Raw genomic sequence first — 22,350 nt, 5'->3', positions numbered from 1 at the left:
AGTAAGGAAGTTATAACTTCATCAGAACCGGCTACCATTTTGGTAAAAATTTGGTAAGGTGCTATAAATTGTACTGAAGTTTTATGAGGATATAGCAATTTCTAGTCAAGTTCCCTAGTATACTGCTTTTCTGGTATCTCCAGAGGCTATTGGTGGGAAGGAAAAAGACATGGGAGAAAGAAAAGGTGACCACCTTGTGTCACCGTGAATTCTGTAAAGTGGATCCAGAACTAATTTGTACAACGTAAATTTTTTTTCAAGATGATAATATGGCCATTGATAGCTGCAATCTGATGTGCAGAATCAATACAATTTATTAAAACTTTACTGAACTGCTTTTTAGTTTTCAAATTGCCACATAAGTTAAATCTCTCAATTCTAACATTGTTATTATTTCCATGTGGCTTTCTTTGAAATTTTGAGTATCCTGGAAATTATAACCTTGCTATTTATTTTTTATGAAGTATTTTAATAACTGCACCTGACCACATTAGTTCACAAAAGTTCATATATATAGCATTGCATGGCAAAAATAGAAGAATTTGAGGTTTGGACAGTCACTTAAATTTTTGGAACTTTATCTCTAAATAAGAATCATGACAACATTTATTAAACGTGGATTATATGCAGGCATAGGCACTGCTCAGATCATTTTTGTAATATCATCTCCTGTAGTCTTTATCACAAAAGTATGATATTGATACTTTTGTAAATCATTTTAGGTAAGAAAACAGATAAGTAATATTTGCCTAAAGTCATAGAGTTGACAGGCCAAAGAACTAGTATTTGAACTAAGACCACTGGATTCTAGAGTCTGTACATGTAACACTATCTTATGTGACTTATGTCTCAGGATTTTTCTAAATCTCAAACAAGATCTTCTGTGGATTGTCTGCTTCCCTTCTTGGCAGATGTGGCAATTTGTATCAACTGTCCCAATGAGAAAAACTAGAAATATTGGACAAAATATTAAAAGAAAAACATTTTTTGAAGGCATCGTAACCATTAACTAAGCATGATAGAAGTATAGGGCCAAGATTTCGGAAAAGAAGGAAAGCCAGTGAGGTGGGCCCTGCATTTGTGGTCACGTTCCTTGTAGAATTATCTTCCAATTCTGAAATAGGTGGCTGAGAGGCTGAGAAGCTAAACAGAGATTCTGGGAAAAAACACAGCTGGGGAAGAAGGAATAAGGACGTTGTGCAAAAATTGATGTGCAGAGCCCACCAAGCAGTGAAGGGCCTGGTAAACCCTCCACACTTTTGGATTCAGTTCCAAAAGGCTAAAACTTGAAGTGAGGGTAAAGTGGAAATAGATTAGTTCTTAGCATAACTGAAGTACAGCTCTGAATAATCTCATTCTGCCTCTGTCCCCAGAAAACAATGGATGACTTTAACAGTAGATTATACTCATTTTAGGGTAGAATTATGGAACTGGAATATAGGTCAGAAGAAAATATATGAATTAGTGTATGGAAAGACAAACTGAGGGAAAATACAGAAGAGAACATGAGACATAGCTGACGAAGTGGAAATGTCTAACACAAGTGTAATTGGAGTCCGAGACTGAAAAGATAGAATGGGACAAAAGCAATATTTGAAGAGATAATAGCTGAAAATTCAGATTCAGAAAGCAAAGACAATGATTATATCTTAGAAGCACCCAGAAAATCACCAAGGGGAGAGGGGGGCAGATTACTTTCAGAGGAACAACAATAGGATTATTAATCTATGTGAAATGTTTTGGGCAATGTAAAAAGTTCTTAGCATTTACTATGTGCCAGGTACCATATCCCTGCAGAGACTGGCCAGTTAAAGTTCGATCTTCTGGCTGATTTATGGTTGATAAATTTTGCCAATACCCATGCAATGGAATTAATCTCCTTTCAAGACCTGTAGGTTTATTTCTTGGTCATATATCCCTAAAATAGCCATCAGTAAAATATTCCATGCTGCTCAGAAGCTGTCTTCATTATCTAAAATGACTAGCTCTCTGGGATTGGCTGTTTCCATGGCTCTTGATTACAGTGAAGCTCAGACTAGAATGGAAATTCAGTGAATGTGGTATATGGAAAGAAAACCAGAATGAAAGTGAGAAATGCAAGGTTTTAATCTAACTCTCTGTCATGAATTAAATTGTGTCTTCCAAAAATATCCATCAGCTTGGCTGGGCCATGATTCCCAGTATTGTATGCTTGCCCACCATTTTGTCATCTGATGTGATTTTCCTATGTGTTGTAAATCCTACCTCTCTGATGTTAATAAGGCAGGATTATTGGCAGTTAATGTCGATGAGACTCATTCCACAATATTTGATTGTGTCTTAAACCAATCTCTTTTGAAATATAAAAGAGAGAAGCCAGCAGAGAGACAGAGGGACCTCATACCACCAAGAAAGCTGTGCTGGGAGCACAGCACATCCTTTGGACCTGGGGTTCCTGTGAGGAGAAGCTCCTAGACCAAAAGAAGATTGATGACAAGGAAAGTTTCCCCAGATTTGACAGAGAGAGAAAGGGTTCCCCTGGAGCTGGCGCCCTGAATTTGGACTTCCAGCCCACTAGACTGTGAGAGAATAAATTTCTTTTTGTTAAAGCCATCCACTTGTGATATTTCTAATATAGCAGCACTAGTTGACTAAGATACTCTCTGAGCTTTAATTTCTTTGTCTGTAACATTGGAAGAGTATTCTCACCTGCCATGCTGCCTGTAGACTACTATATGGTGATTTTGTGTAAATTAGAAGAAGTTCTGCCCTAAATTGGAGCATTCTCAAGGCTTGGCTAACAGGCCACTCACCTGATTTCGATTCCCACTGCGTCTTCATTCTGACACCCTAGTGCAGTGAAGAACATCACAACTATACATACAAAGCTTGGTTGTTCTGAGAAAAATGAGATAAATAACTTTGTACAATGTAACATTCTATCCATTCATTAATTTATTTGCCCAATAGGCATTTATCAAAAACTTATGCATCACGCACTGTGGTAGGTGTTAAGAAGACAGACATACTCAAGACACAATCTTGCCTTCAAGGAAGTCACTTTCTCAGAGAAGGAATCCAATGTTCTGATCAATTTCAATCTCAGCACTAGAATGAAAGGAATGATGAATGGAATCAACATGGCTTTTCCAGTTCCCTCTTCCTTCAGATTTCACGATTTAGACTTAAATCCAACCATATTTGGGGAGGTAGAGAGAATATGAAATCCTTTTTCAACATTTTTATCTTGGTTATTACAAAAATAATACAATGTCACTCTAAAACATTCAAATAACAGAGAAATATTTCAACAAATAAAAGATTCATAATTCCTTGAGTGAAAAAAACAATACTTAAAGATATTAACCCAGCCCAAAACCTAGTGCCGTCGAGTCGATTCCTACTCATAGCGACCCTATAGGACAGAGTAGAACTGCCCCATAGAGTTCCCAAGGAGTGCCTGGTGGATTTGAACTGCCGACCCTTTGGTTAGCAGCTGTAGCACTTAACCACTACGCCACCAGGGTTTCCTAAAAGAGATTGGGTTACGTTATTCCACAGTTTTCCTGTGCATTTGTAAGCACATAGATTATTGCTATTATTTTACAAAAATAAGATTGCTATATGCACATTGTTCTGAGACTTGATTTCTCTCCCAATGTACCTTTTACATCCTCCCATGTTAGTACATAGATGTATATCTCATTCTTTTAAAGACCATATGGTATTCCGCTGTGTGAAATATAGCAGACGTTTATTTAACATATCCTAGGACATCACGCTTAGTCAAATAGAGGGTCGGGAAAAAGAGGAAGACCCTCAATGTGATGGACTGACACAGTGGCTGCAACGTTGCGCTCAAGCATAACAACGATCATGAGGATGGGGCAGGACTGGGCAGTGTTTTGTTCTGTTGTTCATAGGGTCATTATGAGTCGTAACTGACTCAACGGCACTTAACAACAAGAATATGTTTAAGGAGCCCTGGTGGTGCAGTGCTTAAGTGCTTAGAAGTAAACAAAACATTGGTGGTTTGAACCCACCAGCTGCACCCATGAGAGAAAGATGTGGCAGTCTGCTTCTGCAAAGTAGACTACTCTGTACTATGGGGTCACTATGAGTTGGAATCAACTTGATGGCAATGGGCTTGGGTTTTTTTGTGCGTGTGTGTGATGTAGTTGTTAAGCACTCAGCTGCTCACTGACAGGTTGGTGGTTCACATCTACCAGCCACTCCATGGGAAAAGAGACCTGGCAATCTGTTCTCATAAAGAAACCCTATAGGGGCAGTTCTACTATGACTTGCTGTAAGTCAGAATCGACTTGATGGCACACAACAACAACAGAATGTATTTAAGAGGCATTGGTGGCTCAGTAAAATCCTCGTCTTGCACACAGGAGGCCCAGGTTGATGCCTGGCAAGTGCATCTCATGCAGAGTCACCACCCATCTGATGCTGACCAGGTTTCAGCAGAGCTGCCAGACTAGGATGGACTACTTCTGAAAATCAGCCAATGAAAACCCTCTATGTCACAATGGTCCTGTCTGCAAACAATCACGGGGATGATGCAGGACTAGGCAGTTTCTTTCAGTTGTGCATGGGGTTGCCATGAGTCGGGGACTGTTGTTTGCAGCCAGCAACAGAGTATATTTAATTGTTGTCTTGTTGGTGAGCACTTGTTTCCAACTTTTCACTATTTCAAAATGCTACTATGGATATCATTGCACTCTATCTTTGTGCACTCATGGGTATATTTTCAAATAACAAATTCGTAAATGTGGAATTTTAGTTTCCAAGGGTTCCAACACTGAAAAACAGACACTGGCAAAGTTCTTCAAAGAGTTCTATCAAGATACATTATCACACAGAATCTCTTTGATTTCTCAAAGATTTATTTAAACAGATACGTAAAGAGAGTTTAAACAGATAATATATATTTAAGGACCTTCCCCCAGTATAGCTCTATGTTGCTGTTAGGTGCTGTTGAGTTGGTTCTGGCTCAAAGCGACCCTACATTCAACAGAACGAAACACTGCCTGGCCCTGTGCCATCCTCACAATCGTTGCTCTGTTTGAGCCCACTGTTGCAGCCACGGTGTCAATCCATCTCCTTGAGAGGCTTCCTTTTTTTCACTTACTCTCTACTTTACCAAGCATAGTGTCCTTCTCTGGGGATTGATCCTTCCTGATAACATGTCCAAAATACATAAGACGAAGTCTTGTCATTCTCTCTTCTAGGGACCATTCTGGCTGTACTTCTTCCAAGACAGATTTTTTTGTTCTTCTCGAAGTCCATGGTATATTCAAAATTCTTCTCCAACACCATAATTCAAAGGTATCAATTCCTCGGTCTTTCTTATTCATCGTCCAGCTTTTGTGTGTATATGAGGTAACTGAAAATACTATGGCTTAGGACAGGTGTACCTTAGTCCTCAAAGTGAAATCTGTGCGTTTTTTGAAAAACATTTTAAAGAAGTCTTTCACAGCAGATTTGTCCAGTGCAATATGTCATTTGATTTCTTGGCTTCTGCTTCCATGGGACTTGATTGTGGATCCAAGTAAAACGAAATCCTTGACAACTTGTTTTCCTCTGTTTACATTGATGTTGCTTATTGGTCTGGTCGTGAGGATTTTTGGTTTTTTTTATCCTGAGGTGTAATCCATACTGAAGGCTATAGACTTTGATCTTTATCTGTAAGTGCTTCTCTCTCTCTCTCAACCAAACCCACTGCCATTCCGTTGATCCTGACTCAGCAGCTGTATAGGACAGAGTAGAGCTGACTCAGGGTTTCCAAGGAGTGGCTGGTAGATTCAACTGCCAACATTTTGGTTAGCAGCCCCTCCCTTAACCATTGTGCCACCAGTGCTCCATACAAACAAAAAACAAACCCATCGGTGTCGCCACTCCTAGAGACGGTATAGGACAAAGTAGAACTGCCCCATAGGACTTTCAAGCAGCGGCTGGTGGATTCAAGCTGCCGACCTTTTGGTTAGCAACCGAGCTCTGAACCACTGGCCACCACGGCTCCAGTGCTCCGTATGTGTATATGTATGTGTGTGTATATATACACACACTTCTGTAAAGATAGTAAATAGCATTCTGTGGAATATGAGATCCAACCACAATAATGAATATAAGGAGGAAATACAGCTTTAAAGGTCATGTTTTACCACTTCCTTCAGGCAAACCCTATCAAAAGAAAGGTTAAATGGAGGGCTTCTATTCTGGTCTACCTCTAAGCAGCGATAAGTGTTATCAGCATCATTAGTCATGAGCCCGACCTCCTACAGTGCGTGTCAAGGCACTATTCCGGGTGTGAATCCGTGCTTGGCTGGACACCCCACCGCAGGTCACAGACTGTCACTCCCCATTCCAGTCCCCTCCTCCCCTCCGCCTGATCCCCGGCGCTGCGCACGCCCCCTTTCCTCCCACCTCCCACGACGGGCGGACCAGGCACGCGCGGAGCAGAGGCGTGGCGGGCCCACTGGGCATGCGCGCCGCGCGCCCGGCCTCTGTGACAGCGCTAGCCCGCCCGGGGTCCGGCGGCCGGGGTAGCAACACAGCCACGCGGACGCCGCGCCGGCCAATCAGCGCGGCGCGGGGGCGGGGACTTCCCTGTCGGCGCTGCCCGGGAGGGAGCCGGGGACTTCCGGCAATAATCCGGCGACGCGGCTGCCGCCTGTCAGGTAGGCTCGGAGGCTGCCCGCCCGCCCGCCCGCCTGCCCGGAGCGCTCGGCCTCCGCGACCTCCCCGGGGCTGTCGCCTCGCCGCCGCGGCCCCCGGCCTGTCGGCGTCCCCCGCGGGTCCCCGCCGGCCTGTCGCCTCCCCGCCCTGCGGCGCTCGCGCCGGGCCGCCTCCCCTCGCCGCGCCGCCTCCCTGCGCACCTCCACCGCCGCCCGCCGGGGCTTCCATCTTTGTGCTCGCCTCGGTCGCTGTCGGCCTCGCCTTCACCCCTCGACAGGCTTCGGGGTCTTTCCTGCCTTCCCTCCCGCCGGCTCCCCACCATCCCTGCTCCCCTCGGCTTGGGGTGCACACCTGCTCCACCACCCCGGGTCCCTCGCCTCCCCGTGCACACCTGCCCCACCACCCCTGGGTCCTTTGGCTCGCGGTGCACACCTGCCCCACCGCCCCTGGGTCCATCGCCTCCCCATGCACACCTGCCCCACCACCCCTGGGTAGCTTGGCTTGTGGTGCACACCTGCCCCACCACCCCGGGTCCCTCGCCTCTCCGTGCACACCTGTCCCACCACCCCGGGTCCCTCGGCTCGGGGTGCACACCTGCCCCACCACCCCTGGGTCCCTCGCCTCCCCATGCACACCTGCCCCACCACCCCTGGGTCCCTCGCCTCCCCATGCACACCTGCCCCACCACCCCTGGGTCCTTTGGCTCGCGGTGCACACCTGCCCCACCACCCCTGGGTCCCTCGCCTCCCCATGCACACCTGCCCCACCACCCCGGGTCCCTTGGCTTGCGGTGCACACCTGCCCCACCGCCCCTGGGTCCCTCGCCTCCCCGTGCACACCTGCCCCACCACCCCTGGGTCCCTCGGCTTGCGGTGCACACCTGCCCCACCACCCCTGGGTCCCTCGCCTCCCCGTGCACACCTGCCCCACCACCCCTTGGTCCTTTGGCTCGCGGTGCACACCTGCCCCACCGCCCCTGGGTCCCTCGCCTCCCCGTGCACACCTGCCCCACCACCCCTGGGTCCCTTGGCTTGCGGTGCACACCTGCCCCACCACCCCTGGGTCCCTCGCCTCCCTGTGCACACCTGCCCCACCACCCCTTGGTCCTTTGGCTCGCGGTGCACACCTGCCCCACCGCCCCTGGGTCCCTCGCCTCCCCGTGCACACCTGCCCCACCACCCCTGGGTCCCTTGGCTTGCGGTGCACACCTGCCCCACCACCCCTGGGTCCCTTGCCTCCCTGTGCACACCTGCCCCACCACCCCTGGGTCCTTTGGCTCACGGTGCACACCTGCCCCACTGCCCCTGGGTCCCTCGCCTCCCCGTGCACACCTGCCCCACCACCCCTGGGTCCCTCGCCTCCCCATGCACACCTGCCCCACCACCCCTGGGTCCCTCGCCTCCCTGTGCACACCTGCCCCCACCACCCCTGCGCCCTCCAGCCCACATTGTCCCTGCTAGCTGTTCCACCTTTCTCCATTTCCCTGCTCCATCTGCCGCTCCTGCGCCATCAGCTCCCTTAAGTGGCCTTCCTTGGTTATTTCCTTGCAGCGGACATTTCTGCATTTTTGCACCGTTCTGTCATAAGGACCTCTGGTGTTGCAGTGGTTAAGAGCTTCGCTGCTAACCAGAGGTCGGCAGTTCGAATCCACCAGACACACCTTGGAAACCCTATGGGGGGCAGTTCTACCCTGTCCTATAGGGTTGTTAGGAGTCGGGATCAACTGGATGGCAACGGGTTTGGTTTTGGTTTGGTCCTATCATTAAGCTTGGTTTTGACCTTTTTTCCAGTTGGATTCCATCTCTATCCTTGGGCCTATTGAAATTCATTTAGAAATCTCAGGAATTCAGGGAATGGTTTGTTTCCCTGTAAAGCTCTCTCTGTCTGTCCTCTTGCCTCATCCAAATATTTATCATCCAGCCTGATCAGAAAAGACACATTTCACTTACTCTTTCATATTCCATGTTCCCCTCTCCTCTGTGTCTCTGTTCCCATGAAGTATCTGTGATTCTGTCTCAGGCCTTTTACAGTAAATCCCATTTCTGAATGTCAGGCCTAAATTTGTCATTTCTGGATATCCTTTTTGAATCAAATTCTTCCACACTTACAAGCTATATTTGCATTTGATCTCAAATTGTTTGACCCTAAATTATTTGGAAAGAGTGTAAGGAAGGAGAGCCGTAAAGAAAAATCAGATGCTTATCAATTTGAGGACTACTTATTCTTTCTTATCCCAGAAACATGAAAATTATTTCCTCAAAATTTATAATGAAAGTCAAGAAACAAAGGGGAAAATAAACTACTTTGCCAGCCTTTCCTTCTGCATATGAAACTGCCTTGCTGTTATCTTCATTGTAACTTCTCTTTTTTGTTTCTGCTACGTATATCTAGCACACGCTTTTATTGTTTTGAAAACCAATTTAATGACTGCTGTGAAGTACCCCTCACTGTTTCCTTTTCATCTAACTTAAATAGCGAAACACATGTGGCTTCTAAAAACTTATTTATGTTTCCTGTAATGTTTTCCTTGTCCTAGTGCTTTTATATGTAGATTGACCATTATTGTACATTACCTGGTGGCATATGTACTATAAGGTAAAAACTGTTAAAAAAAAAAAATCTTATGACATCTATTTTACAGGACATTCAGTAATTGCTATTATAAAAACAGAGTGGGTAATAGCATGTATCCCACCCAGAGTGAGGCTGTCTGAGTTTGAATCCCAGCTCTATCACACTGCCTCTTTCCTCGTCTGTAAAATAGAGAATTAGACCTGTAATGGTGGTATTAGCATTTTCTACCTAGTCGAGTAGTGTGAGGACTACATGAGATAATATTCGCAAGTTATTTAGACTAATGACTAGCCCATACTAATCTCTAATGAATGTTTGCCAACATTATTATCCTCAGATCAGGAGGGAGCCCTGGTGGCCCAGTGCTTGAGAACTGTGGCTGCTAACCAAAAGGTCAGCAGTTTGAATCCACCAAGCCGCTTCTTAGAAACCCTATGGGGCAGTTCTACTCTGTCCTGTAGGGTTGCTGTAGGTTGGAATCAACTCGACGGCAATGGGTTAGTTAAGGTTATGCTTGTTGAAGGAAAGGAGTTTCTTGGTTAGTTCTGATTCTCTCGTGCCAGGAGTTCCCACTGGCAAATTAACTTCATGAAGTCCTGTTCTGCTGTAGTGCCTCACCACCATGTCCTGCCGTATTAAATTGAGATTAAGAGAAGATTTTAGATAATATGGCCTCATGTATGTTCTCTGATGTCAGTTGGCATAAAATATGCTTGTTGTTGTCAGGTGCTATCGAGTCGGTTCTGACTCATAGCAACCTATGTACAACAGAACGAGACACTGCCTGGCCCTGTGCCATCCTCACAATCGTTGTCATGCTTGAGCCCAGTGTTGCAGCCACTGTGTCAGTCCATCTCATTGAGGGTCTTCCTCTCTTTTGCTGACCCTCTACTTTACCAAGCATGATGTCCTTAAAAACTGTAAATTATACAAATTATTTTAGAACAGAGTAGACATCTGCCGTTTGTGTAGTTGCTCTTACACATTTAATAATATTCAGGAGTAATTTCTAGGCTTTATTTTTGTGTTTGGAAATTCTCAAAACAAAGGTAATTTTAATTAAAATAAATATAAAACCCTAGAAGTTCAGATCTCTTAGCAGAACAGATAAATAAATTCCCATACAAAGTAATGGGTTGTCATCATTCCAAAAGTTTAATAACATTGTTTTCTGATTCACAAAATTAGGTGCCTCAGATTGGGATTATTTTTGAAAATTTGAGATGTAGGCCTTTTAAATTGCAAGTCCCCCCCCCCCGCGATGATTTTTTATTACTTTTTTTTTTTTTTAAATAAACCTGCTTCCACAGTCTGTGCTTTAGTTCCCGAACTGTATAAATTATACAGCGAAACCTGTGAGAGCCGGAACTCGACAGGCATGCCCTATTTTCCCAGGTCTCGAAAGTTTTCCCACCTCTGACAGGGTGCAGTCTTACCACTTCTCTGCTGTTAGTTCTAATGGAAAATATTTGCGTTTTCCTTCTCTGAGAGGTTTCTTCCTTCCACAGGTTCCGGCTTCCACAGGTTTTAGTGTACTTTAAAATAAAACTTTGTTGTGATCCAAAGAGCATAACATGAGAGATCTGTGGAAAGACACATCTACAGAGAAACAAATGTTTACCTCTGTGTCGAAAGTGAAAACCTCGGAAATGACTGTTTTTTATTTACACCGTCTATTAGCTGCTACTTCACTCCTTCCCACCCGTAGAAATACAAGCAAAATTGTTAAAGTCGGAATGAACTGTATGTAGAGTTTTGGTGACTGAGACAAAAATTGCTTGTCTTAGTGGTAACACCAAACTGGATTCTAACTGTACAGTGGAAACTTTTGGTACATGTTCTAGGGATTGCTTGTGAGGCGTGAAGATAAGTGTACTAAATGCTGAACAGGTGTAGTGTCTAAACAGATAAGTACGATGTTTGTGTGTCATCGAGTTCTAAAATAGCTTGCTTGCTGAGGGTACAGGGATGTGCATGGGGCAGTCATCTCGATGCGGTCTGTCAGCAACATGTTTCTCTTGCGCAATTAGGTGTTCTTTCTGCGTCCATTTATCCATTCAGTCAATTCTACCGACCCTGGCAAATTACTATTCTCAAAACAACACTCGGCTCCCATTGCCTACATTGCTCAAATACATTTAAGTACTTAAAGAATAAAGTCCAGACACCTTTGATATTCAGAGTCCTCCATGATCTGGCTCCCAGTTACCTTTCCCACTTACCAGACTTCCCGTAATATGTGTCCATTCCAGCCAACCTATCTGGCTTATTTTTCTCAGATGTATCACCTGCCTTCCCACCTTCATACTTTCACCCACCATTCCTAATTTCTTTGAATTTCTTTTATTCTCTCTTGACCACTCGTTCAATACACATATCACAAGATTGTGTATGTGCTCATGTGCGTGTGCATGGTTGTGTATTTCTTGTGTGTGTTTTTTTGTTGGTGTTTGTTTTTGTTTGTATTTCTGTTCCTAAGGTTGATTATACACAGAGTTGAGGCCAGGGACACATAGTTTAATAATACATTTAGTCAGTGCTAAAATGTTTGTCATTGAAGTAATCTTGTATTTGGTCTATCAGCAGTATTTTGCAGGGTTGCCGTTTGATTTTATTTTAAAGACAGAATTCTGAATCCACAGTTTCAGTATGATATTGAGAGATGTTTTGGCAATCGTCAGAGATGGTCCTAATGGCCAGTCTTCTGTTGCCCATGTTTTATGAGACTAGAGTTGCCATGCAAGCACCATGGTCCTTGCTTGCCCTCTCTTCTAGGACTTTTCTCTGGCCTAAACCTCAGCCTTAATGAAAATCAGAAAATCGGATGTGTGCTATTGTAGATAGTCTTACCAATCCTGTGAATTAACTGGATGTGGGTGGTGCTTTTTGCATTTTAGGGTGATCAGTAGTTTTTTTTTTTTTTTTTAATATTCTGGCTATTTTAATACCCGGGTTTTTCATTGTTCATGTAGTCTCTATGGTGTAAATATTCAACATTAATGAAATACCCAAGTCGACTTTAAACATGAGACTACTATAACACATTACTATGCTGAAAATTATTTTTGCATCACCAGCTACTTTTCTGTACCTAAATTCACTGTATGCTTTCAATTGTTGCCATACTTCTTGAAAACATTTTCCCCTCTGGGGATCATTTCTTTCTGAAAATGCATTCTCCTCTTAACTTCCTGTACACCCCTACCTCTCTGGCTCTTCCTTTGCAGTTGTCGTTCTTGGCTCGTCTTCATCTACTCTTCTCTTAAATGTTGGTGAGGCTTAGGGTTTTTTCCTGTGTTCTCTTCTCTTACAACTTGACAAACTCTATGTGTGTGATATCATTCCTGTAACTTTGATTACTGTCCAAATATCTTTCTCTCCATCCAACTCTATCTTCTGAGCCATGAATTCACATAAATCATTCATTTGTTCAATAAATATTTATTGAGGCCCTATTGTGTGCTTGGTATTTTTCAAGGTTTTTGAAAAACAGAGCTGAACAAGACATTTCATTGTCTTGGAGGAAAACAGACAGTAAACAAATGAGAACTTCTTATTACTCTGAAAAAACAAGATGAGACTGTTGGGGGTGGGGTACAGAAGAGGGAGAGAGCTCTTTGGACAGGGTAATCAGGGAAGGCTTTTCTGGGGAGGTGACTTTTTTTCACCAAAATAATTTTTATTTTCACTATATAATTGGGTGTGCACAGGGGTATGACCTAGGTTTGGATTCACGAAGTCTTTATGCAGAGTTATAGTCTCAATATGAAGCCATTTCCATTCAGAATCCCTATCTACACACCTATGTTACATTTATATCAAGTCTGGTATGGAAGAAAAGATACACGTGTAATATGTTCATTTAAGTTACATATTTTAGAGGAAGAATAAAAATATGGGTCACACAAAACTCAAGAACTCTATTAAAAGTTTGAATATAAAACTCACAGATCTATCTGGAAGGACTAAAGAACAGAAGTTCTGTAGTCACATGTGTGAAAACTGGTAAATGTAATGACTTTTGTTACCAGTAAAACACATTTGTTTATTCAGTGTAAGTTATCTGGGAGTTGACACTCTGAATCAGTGATGTGGACATTTAAGGTGGTCTTAGCCGTAACTGTGGATGTGAATTACCTGTAGAGTTTAAAAAACAAAAATACACCTACGTCCCACCCCTAAATATTCATTTAATTGGTCTGGGAGGGGGCTAAGCATTAGTGTTCTTTCAAAGCTTCTCAGACTATGATATTAAAGCAGAGTCATAATTTTTATAACTGGTGTTTAGTGTAGTACCTATCTTCAGAGTTAATTGGCTGTCTTTTCTAGTTCGTCCCACAGGCATATCAATGTACTGCATGTCCAAAACAGAGATGAACATTTCCCTTACCTTCCCACGCCCTGGCAGAAACTTGCTGGTCCATCAATATTTCTTATCTCTGTCCCAAGTGCCGAAAATCAAACTCTGGGTGTCTTCTTTGATTTCTCCCTCACACAGCCCGTCAGTCTTCAAGTGCCGTTTGATGCTACTTCCTAAATATTTCTAGGCTCTTCCATACTTTCTGATCTTTTTAAGGCCAATGTTCAGTAACCTTCAGTCCTATTTATTCTTTTCTCCAGGTCCCACCCGCCCACCACCTATCCATTCTTTGTAGATCTCAAATCTAATCAAATTCCTCACCTAAACCCCTTTACCGCCCCCTCATTGCCCGCAGAATGAAGTCCAGCAGCGTCTTTGACTTCATCTAGACCTGAATTACTTCTCCATTCTTCCTTCCAGCCACTCCCCACTCCCTCTCGTATATTCTAAGCTTCAGCCAAGTTGAACTGCTTACAGTTGCTGAATACATTTCATGTCACGTTGCTTCTAACTTCTGGGAGAGGGTTTACTCTTTTGGGAATAGTATCCCCTGTTCCTCCCTACCCCCCCGACTTCTACTCGTTCTTCAGACATAAGCTGTTACTTCTGGTGGACTTTTCATGACAGGTGTAATATTAGGCTGGTTTAGACGGGCAGTCCCTAGTGCAAACGGGATCTGTTCCTCACTGTGAGTCAGAACAGGTATATAGGGTTCTTTAGCCTTACTTTATCATAGGTCAGGCACTGGGGTTTTTTTTTTTCTTGCAAGAAAAGGCTCAAGGGCTTTTCCGTGATTTAAAAGCTGCATGAGCAGCAGATGAAGGTGATTGCGATGAAGAATTTTTTGCAAGTAGGGCTTGGTTCATTCATTTCAAAGTGAGGGCAAATTTACGTAACATTAAAGGGCCAGCAGGAGTTGTCCATAAGCCCAGCGTTCCTAACCCAGGGACTGACCCGTCTTAGTGCCTCAGTACAACTAAACCAAAAAACCCACTGCTGTGGAGTCGATTCCAACTCGTAGCGACCCTGTAGGACGGAGTAGCCCTGCCCCGTAGGGTTTCCAAGGTTTCCTGGTGGATGCAAACTGCCAGCTTTTTTGGTTAGCAGACGTAGCTCTTAACCACTATGCCACCAGGGTTTCCTACAGGACAACTGAGGTACTATGTTGTTTTCACTATTTTATCATCACTGTGTAGCCGATTGTAAGTTAAGCAGACACTTAACTATTAATTAGGGACTTTATTCTTTAAGATTAATGAATAAATGAAAAGAAACTTTGGTTAATTATATGTATGCTTTTAACATAAATTAACTTTTTTTTATAGGAGAACTATGCCATTTTTGGGCCAGGACTGGAGATCTCCTGGATGGAGTTGGATTAAAACAGAAGATGGCTGGAAAAGATGCGAATCCTGTAGTCAGAAACTCGAAAGAGAGAATCAGTATAACATCAATCACAACATGTGAGTGACAGCTAAACAGATCCACGTCATTTACCAGCCTAACGTTTATGGTTTTATCTGTTTTTCAAGTCACTGCAAAGCTGCATGACTTGTAATTTTGCTGAGAGCTGCCCGCACAGAGGTTGGTGTGAGGAAATAAGTTATTTAGCTAGAGAATGAGCTTAGTAAATTGCCTAATATCTATGCAGATGCAGCTTTCTTTTTATTTAAAATTTTTAATCTTCACAATAGTCTGTGAGATGGGTATGATTATTGCTAACCTCACATTATAGCCGAGGAACCTGAGGAAATTAAAGGATACAGGTTGGGTGGCATATATCAGAAACTTGCAATAAGCGTGGTTCACACAAGACAGGAAATGTATTTTTCTCTCTCAAAAGCCTGAGTTGGTACGGTGATTTTGCTCCATAAAATGTAAGGGAACCTAGTAACCGCCTCTCCTGTTACTCTGACATCCCAAGTGTGTAGCCGCCTGTGCAGGGTCCAGGTGCTTGGTTGCCACATGTGCATTTTAGTTGGTAGGGCAGAAGTTCCCTTGCTCCTTACGGGCACAATCCAAAAGCTGCAAATATCACGTCTACTCACACCTTATTGCCTGGAGCACAAGCTGCAGTGGAGGCTGGGGAATGTATTTTTTATGCAGGTAACAACAGCTTGCATTCTATGTTTTTTTACCAACCCACCTCCTCCTCCCCCCACCCGCCCCAGTATTTTCATAAGCACTATGCTAAGTATTTTTACATGTTGTGGTAAAAAAAATTAGCATAGCATGCTTATGAAAATACCTGGGTGAGGGGGAGGCGGTTGGGGGCTGGCAATAGTGCTTGGAAAGGAAAGTAGAAGGCTCACATTATATGCACGAAGATATGATGGTTTTTCTTCCGCTTAGCCACGTGTCCAGATAAAAATTAGAGGTTGCGTTAACCCAGAGGCAGGGTAGGTGGCTGTCACGTGATACTAGCCATCTCTGCCCCAAGCGCTGCTCGAGAGTTTGGAGGATTAGGACGGTACTGAAGACCTCTTCTGGAGTGGCATGGATCTAATAATGGGTTTTATCATATTTTTATCTGACAGTTGCATATTCATCAACTGACCGAAGTTTAGTAGCTTTAGACCAGAGCTTGGTTTTTGCAATATTTGAAGCAGAAATTAATTTTATGTTTCACATTATAGTGAAGATAACGTGCAATATTTGTTAAACGTATATTGTGGCATTATGTATTGACGACTGTAACTTTAAGAACTATAATTACTTATTTGTAATTGCTTTTAGTATTAGACGAGATCATTAATCTTGCACAGTTATGAATTTTCTAGGTTATTTTTTTGTTATAATTTTTCGTAGCAAATCATTTAAATTTAAAATTGGTTGACTATATCTAGAAATGTTTGGAATCTAGATTTCCTTCCACTGTCCCCTATTAAATTTGGAGAGTCCTAAAGTCACCATTTTAGGTTGGATGATGTACGAAGAATTTACTAGTTGACCTTCTATGAAGCTAAAATTTAATAGAGGAATTTATAGTCAAATATTTTTATGTCATGTTTGAACCCCCTTGCCATTGAGTCAGTTCTGACTCATAGCGACCCTATAGGACAGAGTAGAATTGCCCCCTAGGGTTTCAAGGCTGTAATCTTAACAGAAGAGACTGCCACAGCCTTCTCCTGTGGAGCAGCTGGTGGGTTTGAACTGCCAGCCTTTCAGTTAGCAGCTAAGCACTTAACCACTACACCACTTTTTTAGCAATGCTTCTAGGTTTTTTTTTTTCCCTTACATTTAGTTTAGTAAATCTTTTTGTCTCGCTATTTTTATTTACATCCCTTTAAATAGTCTATTTTCTATCAAAATTTTAATATGTTAAGCTTTGTTTTTGTTTAGTCCCCAGTGGTCATAGCAATGGAGGCCGTCATAAATTAGAGACTCCATGAAAATTATCCTCAAATCTAGTGATTCTCAAGTTACCCCATGATGGTTGAATTCTGTAAAGAGTTTTTATAAAACTGTGTGTCCCCCAAGGAGACAAGATAAAAGAAGTTGTATTTTTGGTTCCTTTATGAGAATATGAAAATGGTCTGTCATCCACATGAGGGGCAGATAATTCATAGGATCTATATGGCCCTTGAAGTAAGAACTGTGCTTCCTAGAACCAGTCCTAACTGAGGTGACTGTCCTGTATCCATTTATTTAGTTAAATGAATAACGCAGTTGTCGTTTTAGTGTTTTCCCCTTAGGATTCTTACAGTGCTGTTACAGGTTGCAGTGAAGACCAAGATGGCCTTCTTTGTGTTTTTTCTTTAGTGATTGAAAAATAAAAACGTAAGTGATCTAGAAAGTTAGTTTCGTTGTCGGACTCAGCACTTAAATGTTTCAGGCAGTATTTGCTGTTACTGCTTTTTCAACTAATGCTTTCATTTGGATTGTAGACTGAAACCCTGGTGTCGTAGTGGTTAGTGCTACAACTGCTAACCAAGAGGTCGGCAGTTCAAATCCGCCAGGCGCTCCTTGGAAACTCTATGGGGCAGCTCTACCCTGTCCTATAGGGTTGCTATGAGTCGGGATTGACTCGACAGCAGTGGGTTTGGTTTTTTTGGTTGGGTCTCTGACTTTGTTTTAATACCGTCTCTCCTCAGATTTGCATTTTTTGTCACTTATGAAGTAATATGTGTTCATTATAAGCCAACAATAACAGCAAAACAATCATGTAATTCTGCAGTATAAAACATGAAAAGTGGAAGTTCTTTCTCACTTCAGATCCTATTCTGCCCACATAACCAACTGCTTAGTCACTTTGTCTCATCCAGATAGCAAAGTCTACAAGGAATCCCAGTCTTCTCGGCAGTCCAAATCCTGCCGCTGTTCGGAATGATTCCAACGTCCGTTTGTGTGACTCACAACACCCTGTCCTCTCTGTTCTTGACCTCTTCATTTCTAGTCATTTACTTCTTCTCTCAGCCACCCATTCCCATGGTGTAGTTCCTCTTCCCACATTATGAATTCAGCTCCCCAGTCTTTAAACATAATAATCTCCTCTCCTCGCAAGTTATCTGGTTGGCACCTAGCCTGTTGCCCTTTTTTCCCCCTTCTATCCATCATCTCTTTTTTGCGTCTGTTTCGACTGAGCTTGTGTTCCATGATTTATTGTTTCAATAATGCTCTTGCCAATACCTTAACCTTCCAGTAGAATACCTAAACTTCGGTCAGTTGATGAATATGCAACTTTTTTTTTTTAATACACTTATATGGCAAATTCTGAACCCAAATAAAGCCACACATGAGCAGCTAGGAGATGCAAGGACAGAGGAATCCCAGCAGAGAGCACAGTGGGACTGTTACAAACTCATGCAGTCAGTCACCTCTTTGCCAGGTCATTAACTCCTTCGTTCATTTGCGCACTCACCCTTGCTTGCTCTGTTACTCGTTCCCTTTTTACTTTTACTCTTTGACTCATTCATTCAGTAAACCAGTGTTATTGACCATCTGCTCTGTGCCAGATAAACTGAACACTGTCCAGCGAGTCTGTGTTTCCTCAATCAGCGTGCTCAGCTTCTCCGTGAGGACTGTTCGTCTTCACTCTCCTCTAACGTCTGGTCTCTTACAAGACACCCTTACTTCCTGCTTCTCCGAGAGATCTGAAGCCATCAGACACATTCTCAGAACCTTACTGTTTGGCTTTAAATATTCATCTTTATTAATTTTATCCTAAGTGCACACATGAGGTATTCTGGATAAGAAACAGATTTTTTATCTTAATCTCCTCACAATAGAGAGTAGTGTGTTGGCCATCCTTGCCCCAGTGCCTGCCTAACCTTGGGAATGAGAACTGATGGAATTTTTTCCTACACAAGGAGCCAAACGTGCCACAGGTTAAGAGCAAGGGAAAAAAAGAATTTTTTTTTTCTCTGTTTAAAAAAAAAAGGGAAGGAGACAGCTTATTCCTGTCCCCCCAGAAGGGTTTCCTTGGAAATGTTACAGGCCTGAATCCTAACTTCAGTTCTTTGGTATGTGGATGAAATCTCTTCAGGAGCAAGACACCCTTTGAGGTAGATATGTTTCCAGTGTTACTATTACAAATAACGTTCTATCTGTTCACTCTACAGAATTTATTGTGCATTTATTAGGTATTCTTCATGCTAAGACACAGCATTCTAGTGAGAGACAGACAAGGAGCAAAACAAGTTACATATGTGGATTGTTCAGGATAATAAGTGCTGTGGAGGAAAGAAGCAGGTGTGGGATACATGTTTACAGGAGGGTGGCGTGGTAGTGTGTGATAATCCAGGTGCTGTGGAGGAAGGAAGCAGGTATGAGGTATACATGTTTACAGGAGGCTGGTGTGGTAAAAGTAGTGTGTGATAATCCAGGTGCTGTGGAGGAAAGAAGCAGGTGTGGGATACATGTTTACAGGAGGGTGGTGTGGTAGTGTGTGATAATCCAGGTGCTGTGGAGGAAAGAAGCAGGTATGAGGGATACATGTTTACAGGAGGGTGGTGTGGTAAAAGTAGTGTGTGATAATCCAGGTGCTGTGGAGGAAGGAAGCAGGTATGAGGGATACATGTTTACAAGAGGGTAGTGTGGTAGTGTGTGATAATCTAAGTAGCCTCACTGAGAAGACCTCTGTTGAATTCAGACGTTGGGCACTGAGAGAGCTAACCCTATAGACGTTTGAGAGAAGAACCTCCCAGGCTAAAGGAACAAATGCAAAGCCCTCAAGTCAGGAATGTGCCTGGCAAATTTAAATCACAGTGAGGAATCCAGTATGGCTGGCAGGAAGTGAGTAAGGGCGAAGGCAGGAAGAGGGGAATCACGCAGGGCTTTGTGGGTATTAGTAGGGACCTGGGCTTTCAATCAGAACGAGTTGGGGAGTAGGAGGCTTTGAGCAGAGGAATGGTATGTTCATATTAATGTTTTAATAGGATCTGGGTTAGGATCATTTTGACTATTGTGTTAAAAACAGACTTTGGAAAGACAAGGGCAGGACTGGTAGACTAGTTCTCAAGAGGCTATTATGATAATCCAAGTGAGAAGTGATTGTGGCCTCGAGAATGATGGTGATAATGGGATGACGAAAAGTGTTCACATTCTGGCAGTGTATTGAAGGTGGAGCTGACGGGACCTGCTGACAGATTGAATGTCTGGGATACAGTGAAACGGAGGAGTCAAGGACGACAGTAGGTTTTCGGCCTTGGCAACTGAAAGAATGAGGTTCCATTCACTGCAGTAATGTTTTAATGCGTAGCTTCGTGTACCGGTGTGCCCAGAATTCTCTGGGCTGGGCGTGGAGTTGCCGAGGAGTCACAGGGGGTTCATACCTCTAACTTCCCTAGACTATGCAGAATTACCTTCTAATGAGGTTGTACCGATTTATGCTTCTATCACTAGTGTTTGTTCACTGACCATGTAGGTCATCCTTTTCTTCCCCCACTTGTTATGTCTTGAATATCTTTTCACATTAGTAGATGTTGACTTACCTCATTCTTTATAATGACAGTGTTTTATTGTATTGATACAGCATAATTTAGTTACCCAAGCTTCTACTGATAGCATTTTGGTTATTTCCTAGTTTTCACGATTTCAGACAGCCTTGTACTGATCATCTATGTGTATCTCTTTGCATAATTGTGGGAATATTTATGCAGTCTGAATCCCTAGAAGTAGAATTGTGTATTTAAAATTTTAGTATTGGAAAAATTGCCCTCCAGGATTTTGTACCAGTTTATACTCTCAGCAGTGGTGTACCAAAATCGTCACGCTTCACCCGAGATGCTGTGTGTGTGTGTGCAAGATTTGTAGCACAAGGGTAGCTGGTTACAGGAGGGAATGCTGGCTGATGAAACGCAGCTGTGTGCACACCTGGTGTAGGCTACGTCTGCACAGAGGAAGGGGTACGTTTTTGTCCATAGAAAGATGCCGTCTGCTCACTGTGCCATGTGCTTGTGTGGAGGGGACTTCTTTTTCTAATATGCACAAGGTGTTTATGGGCTACTGTTGTGGTTAGGTGCCTCTGTACAACAGAACGAAACACTGCCCGGTCCTGCGCTATCCTCACAATTGTTGCTATGCTCGAGCCCATTGTTGCAGGCACTGTGTCAGTCCATCTTTTTGAGGGTCTTCCTCTTTTTCACTGACCGTCTGCCTTACCAAGCATGATGTCGTTCCCCAGGGACTGGTCCCTACTGATAACATGTCCAAAGTATGTGAGACGGAGTCTTGCTGTCTCGCTTCTAAGGAGCATCCTAGCTGTATTTCCTTCAGGACGGTTTTGTTTGTTCTTCTGGCAGTCCATAGTATATTTAATATTCTTTGCCAACGTCATAGTTCACAGGCATTAATTCTTCTCCAGTCTTCCCTGATTTTATCATTACTTTAACTGTTTTTGATCTTTAACAGTTTGGTAGGGAAAAAAAATCTTACTGTGATTTTATTTCTTTGTTTGTTAGTGTAAGAGTGGGTCTTAAAAGAATCTTTTTTAAAGAAATTGTATTTCCCCGTCAGTTCACATTCATAGAAAAATTATTCATTGAAAAGATAAAGAGTAGTTCATTTACAAAATACTAGAATGGTCACAGTTTGCATTGTGTGTCCTGATTTGGATTAATATATACTAATTAAGGTTTCTTGAGTTGTATTATCTATAATTTTAATTATATATTTGGTCCTTAAGCATCTGTTCACTTTGTTTCATGCATTCCTTCCCTATGCCTGTTGAGTCATTAGTAGGGATAGGGAAGGAATGGATATTTAAAATTAAACAGTAGCCGATGTTTTGGGTAGTGGATACTTGTTGCAGTTTAGCCTCCTCTCTCCATTTTTGTATCTGCAGTACCACAGTTTCTCTTTGTGGGGACCATCCCCCTGCCACCCCACTTCCATTGGACCTGCTTCTTCTGAGGCTGTCTCCATTGACAGGCTTGAAGCAGATAACTTGAGCTAAACCAATCAGTATATTCCATCTCTCTGGTGCAGTGGTTGGTTCAGGCCAGTTGGGACCAGTGAGCATCAATTTGGACTTCTGTTTGAACTGTTCGGGAGGTACATTCTTCCTTCCATTTACTGAGCGCTGTGATGCTGAGAACCTGAACTGCTAGGAGTCACTTGATGGGCACTTTTTTTATGGAGAGTATGGCCAGCCCAGAGGTAGCCGAGCTGAAAGATTTCACCCTTTTGACATTGTTTGAACGCTCAGTCAAGTTGGGCCTAGGTTTTTCAGCTTCTGTGAGTAAGCAGGTTTCTCTTTTGTTATATACCAGTTTAGATTCAGTTTTCCTCACGTAAAAGAGTTATAACAGAAA

General features: G+C 43.0%; 1 protein-coding gene across 1 annotated transcript in view; it reads left to right on the top strand.

Annotated features, from left to right (window-relative positions):
• Positions 1-6,492: 6,492 nt before the first annotated feature.
• The window catches only part of FBXO25 (F-box protein 25), a 74,858-nt gene continuing 59,000 nt past the window's right edge, over positions 6,493-22,350 (top strand). The window contains exons 1-2 of the mRNA XM_049904661.1: positions 6,493-6,665; positions 14,923-15,060. Coding sequence (XP_049760618.1) covers positions 14,930-15,060 — 131 coding nt within the window. The 5' untranslated portion in view covers positions 6,493-6,665; positions 14,923-14,929. The remainder of the gene's footprint in view (positions 6,666-14,922; positions 15,061-22,350) is intronic.

This window comes from Elephas maximus, chromosome 12 (genome assembly GCF_024166365.1).
Source record: "Elephas maximus indicus isolate mEleMax1 chromosome 12, mEleMax1 primary haplotype, whole genome shotgun sequence".
NCBI classification, from domain to species: Eukaryota; Metazoa; Chordata; class Mammalia; order Proboscidea; family Elephantidae; genus Elephas; species Elephas maximus.
This window is presented reverse-complemented; position numbering and strand designations above follow the sequence as displayed.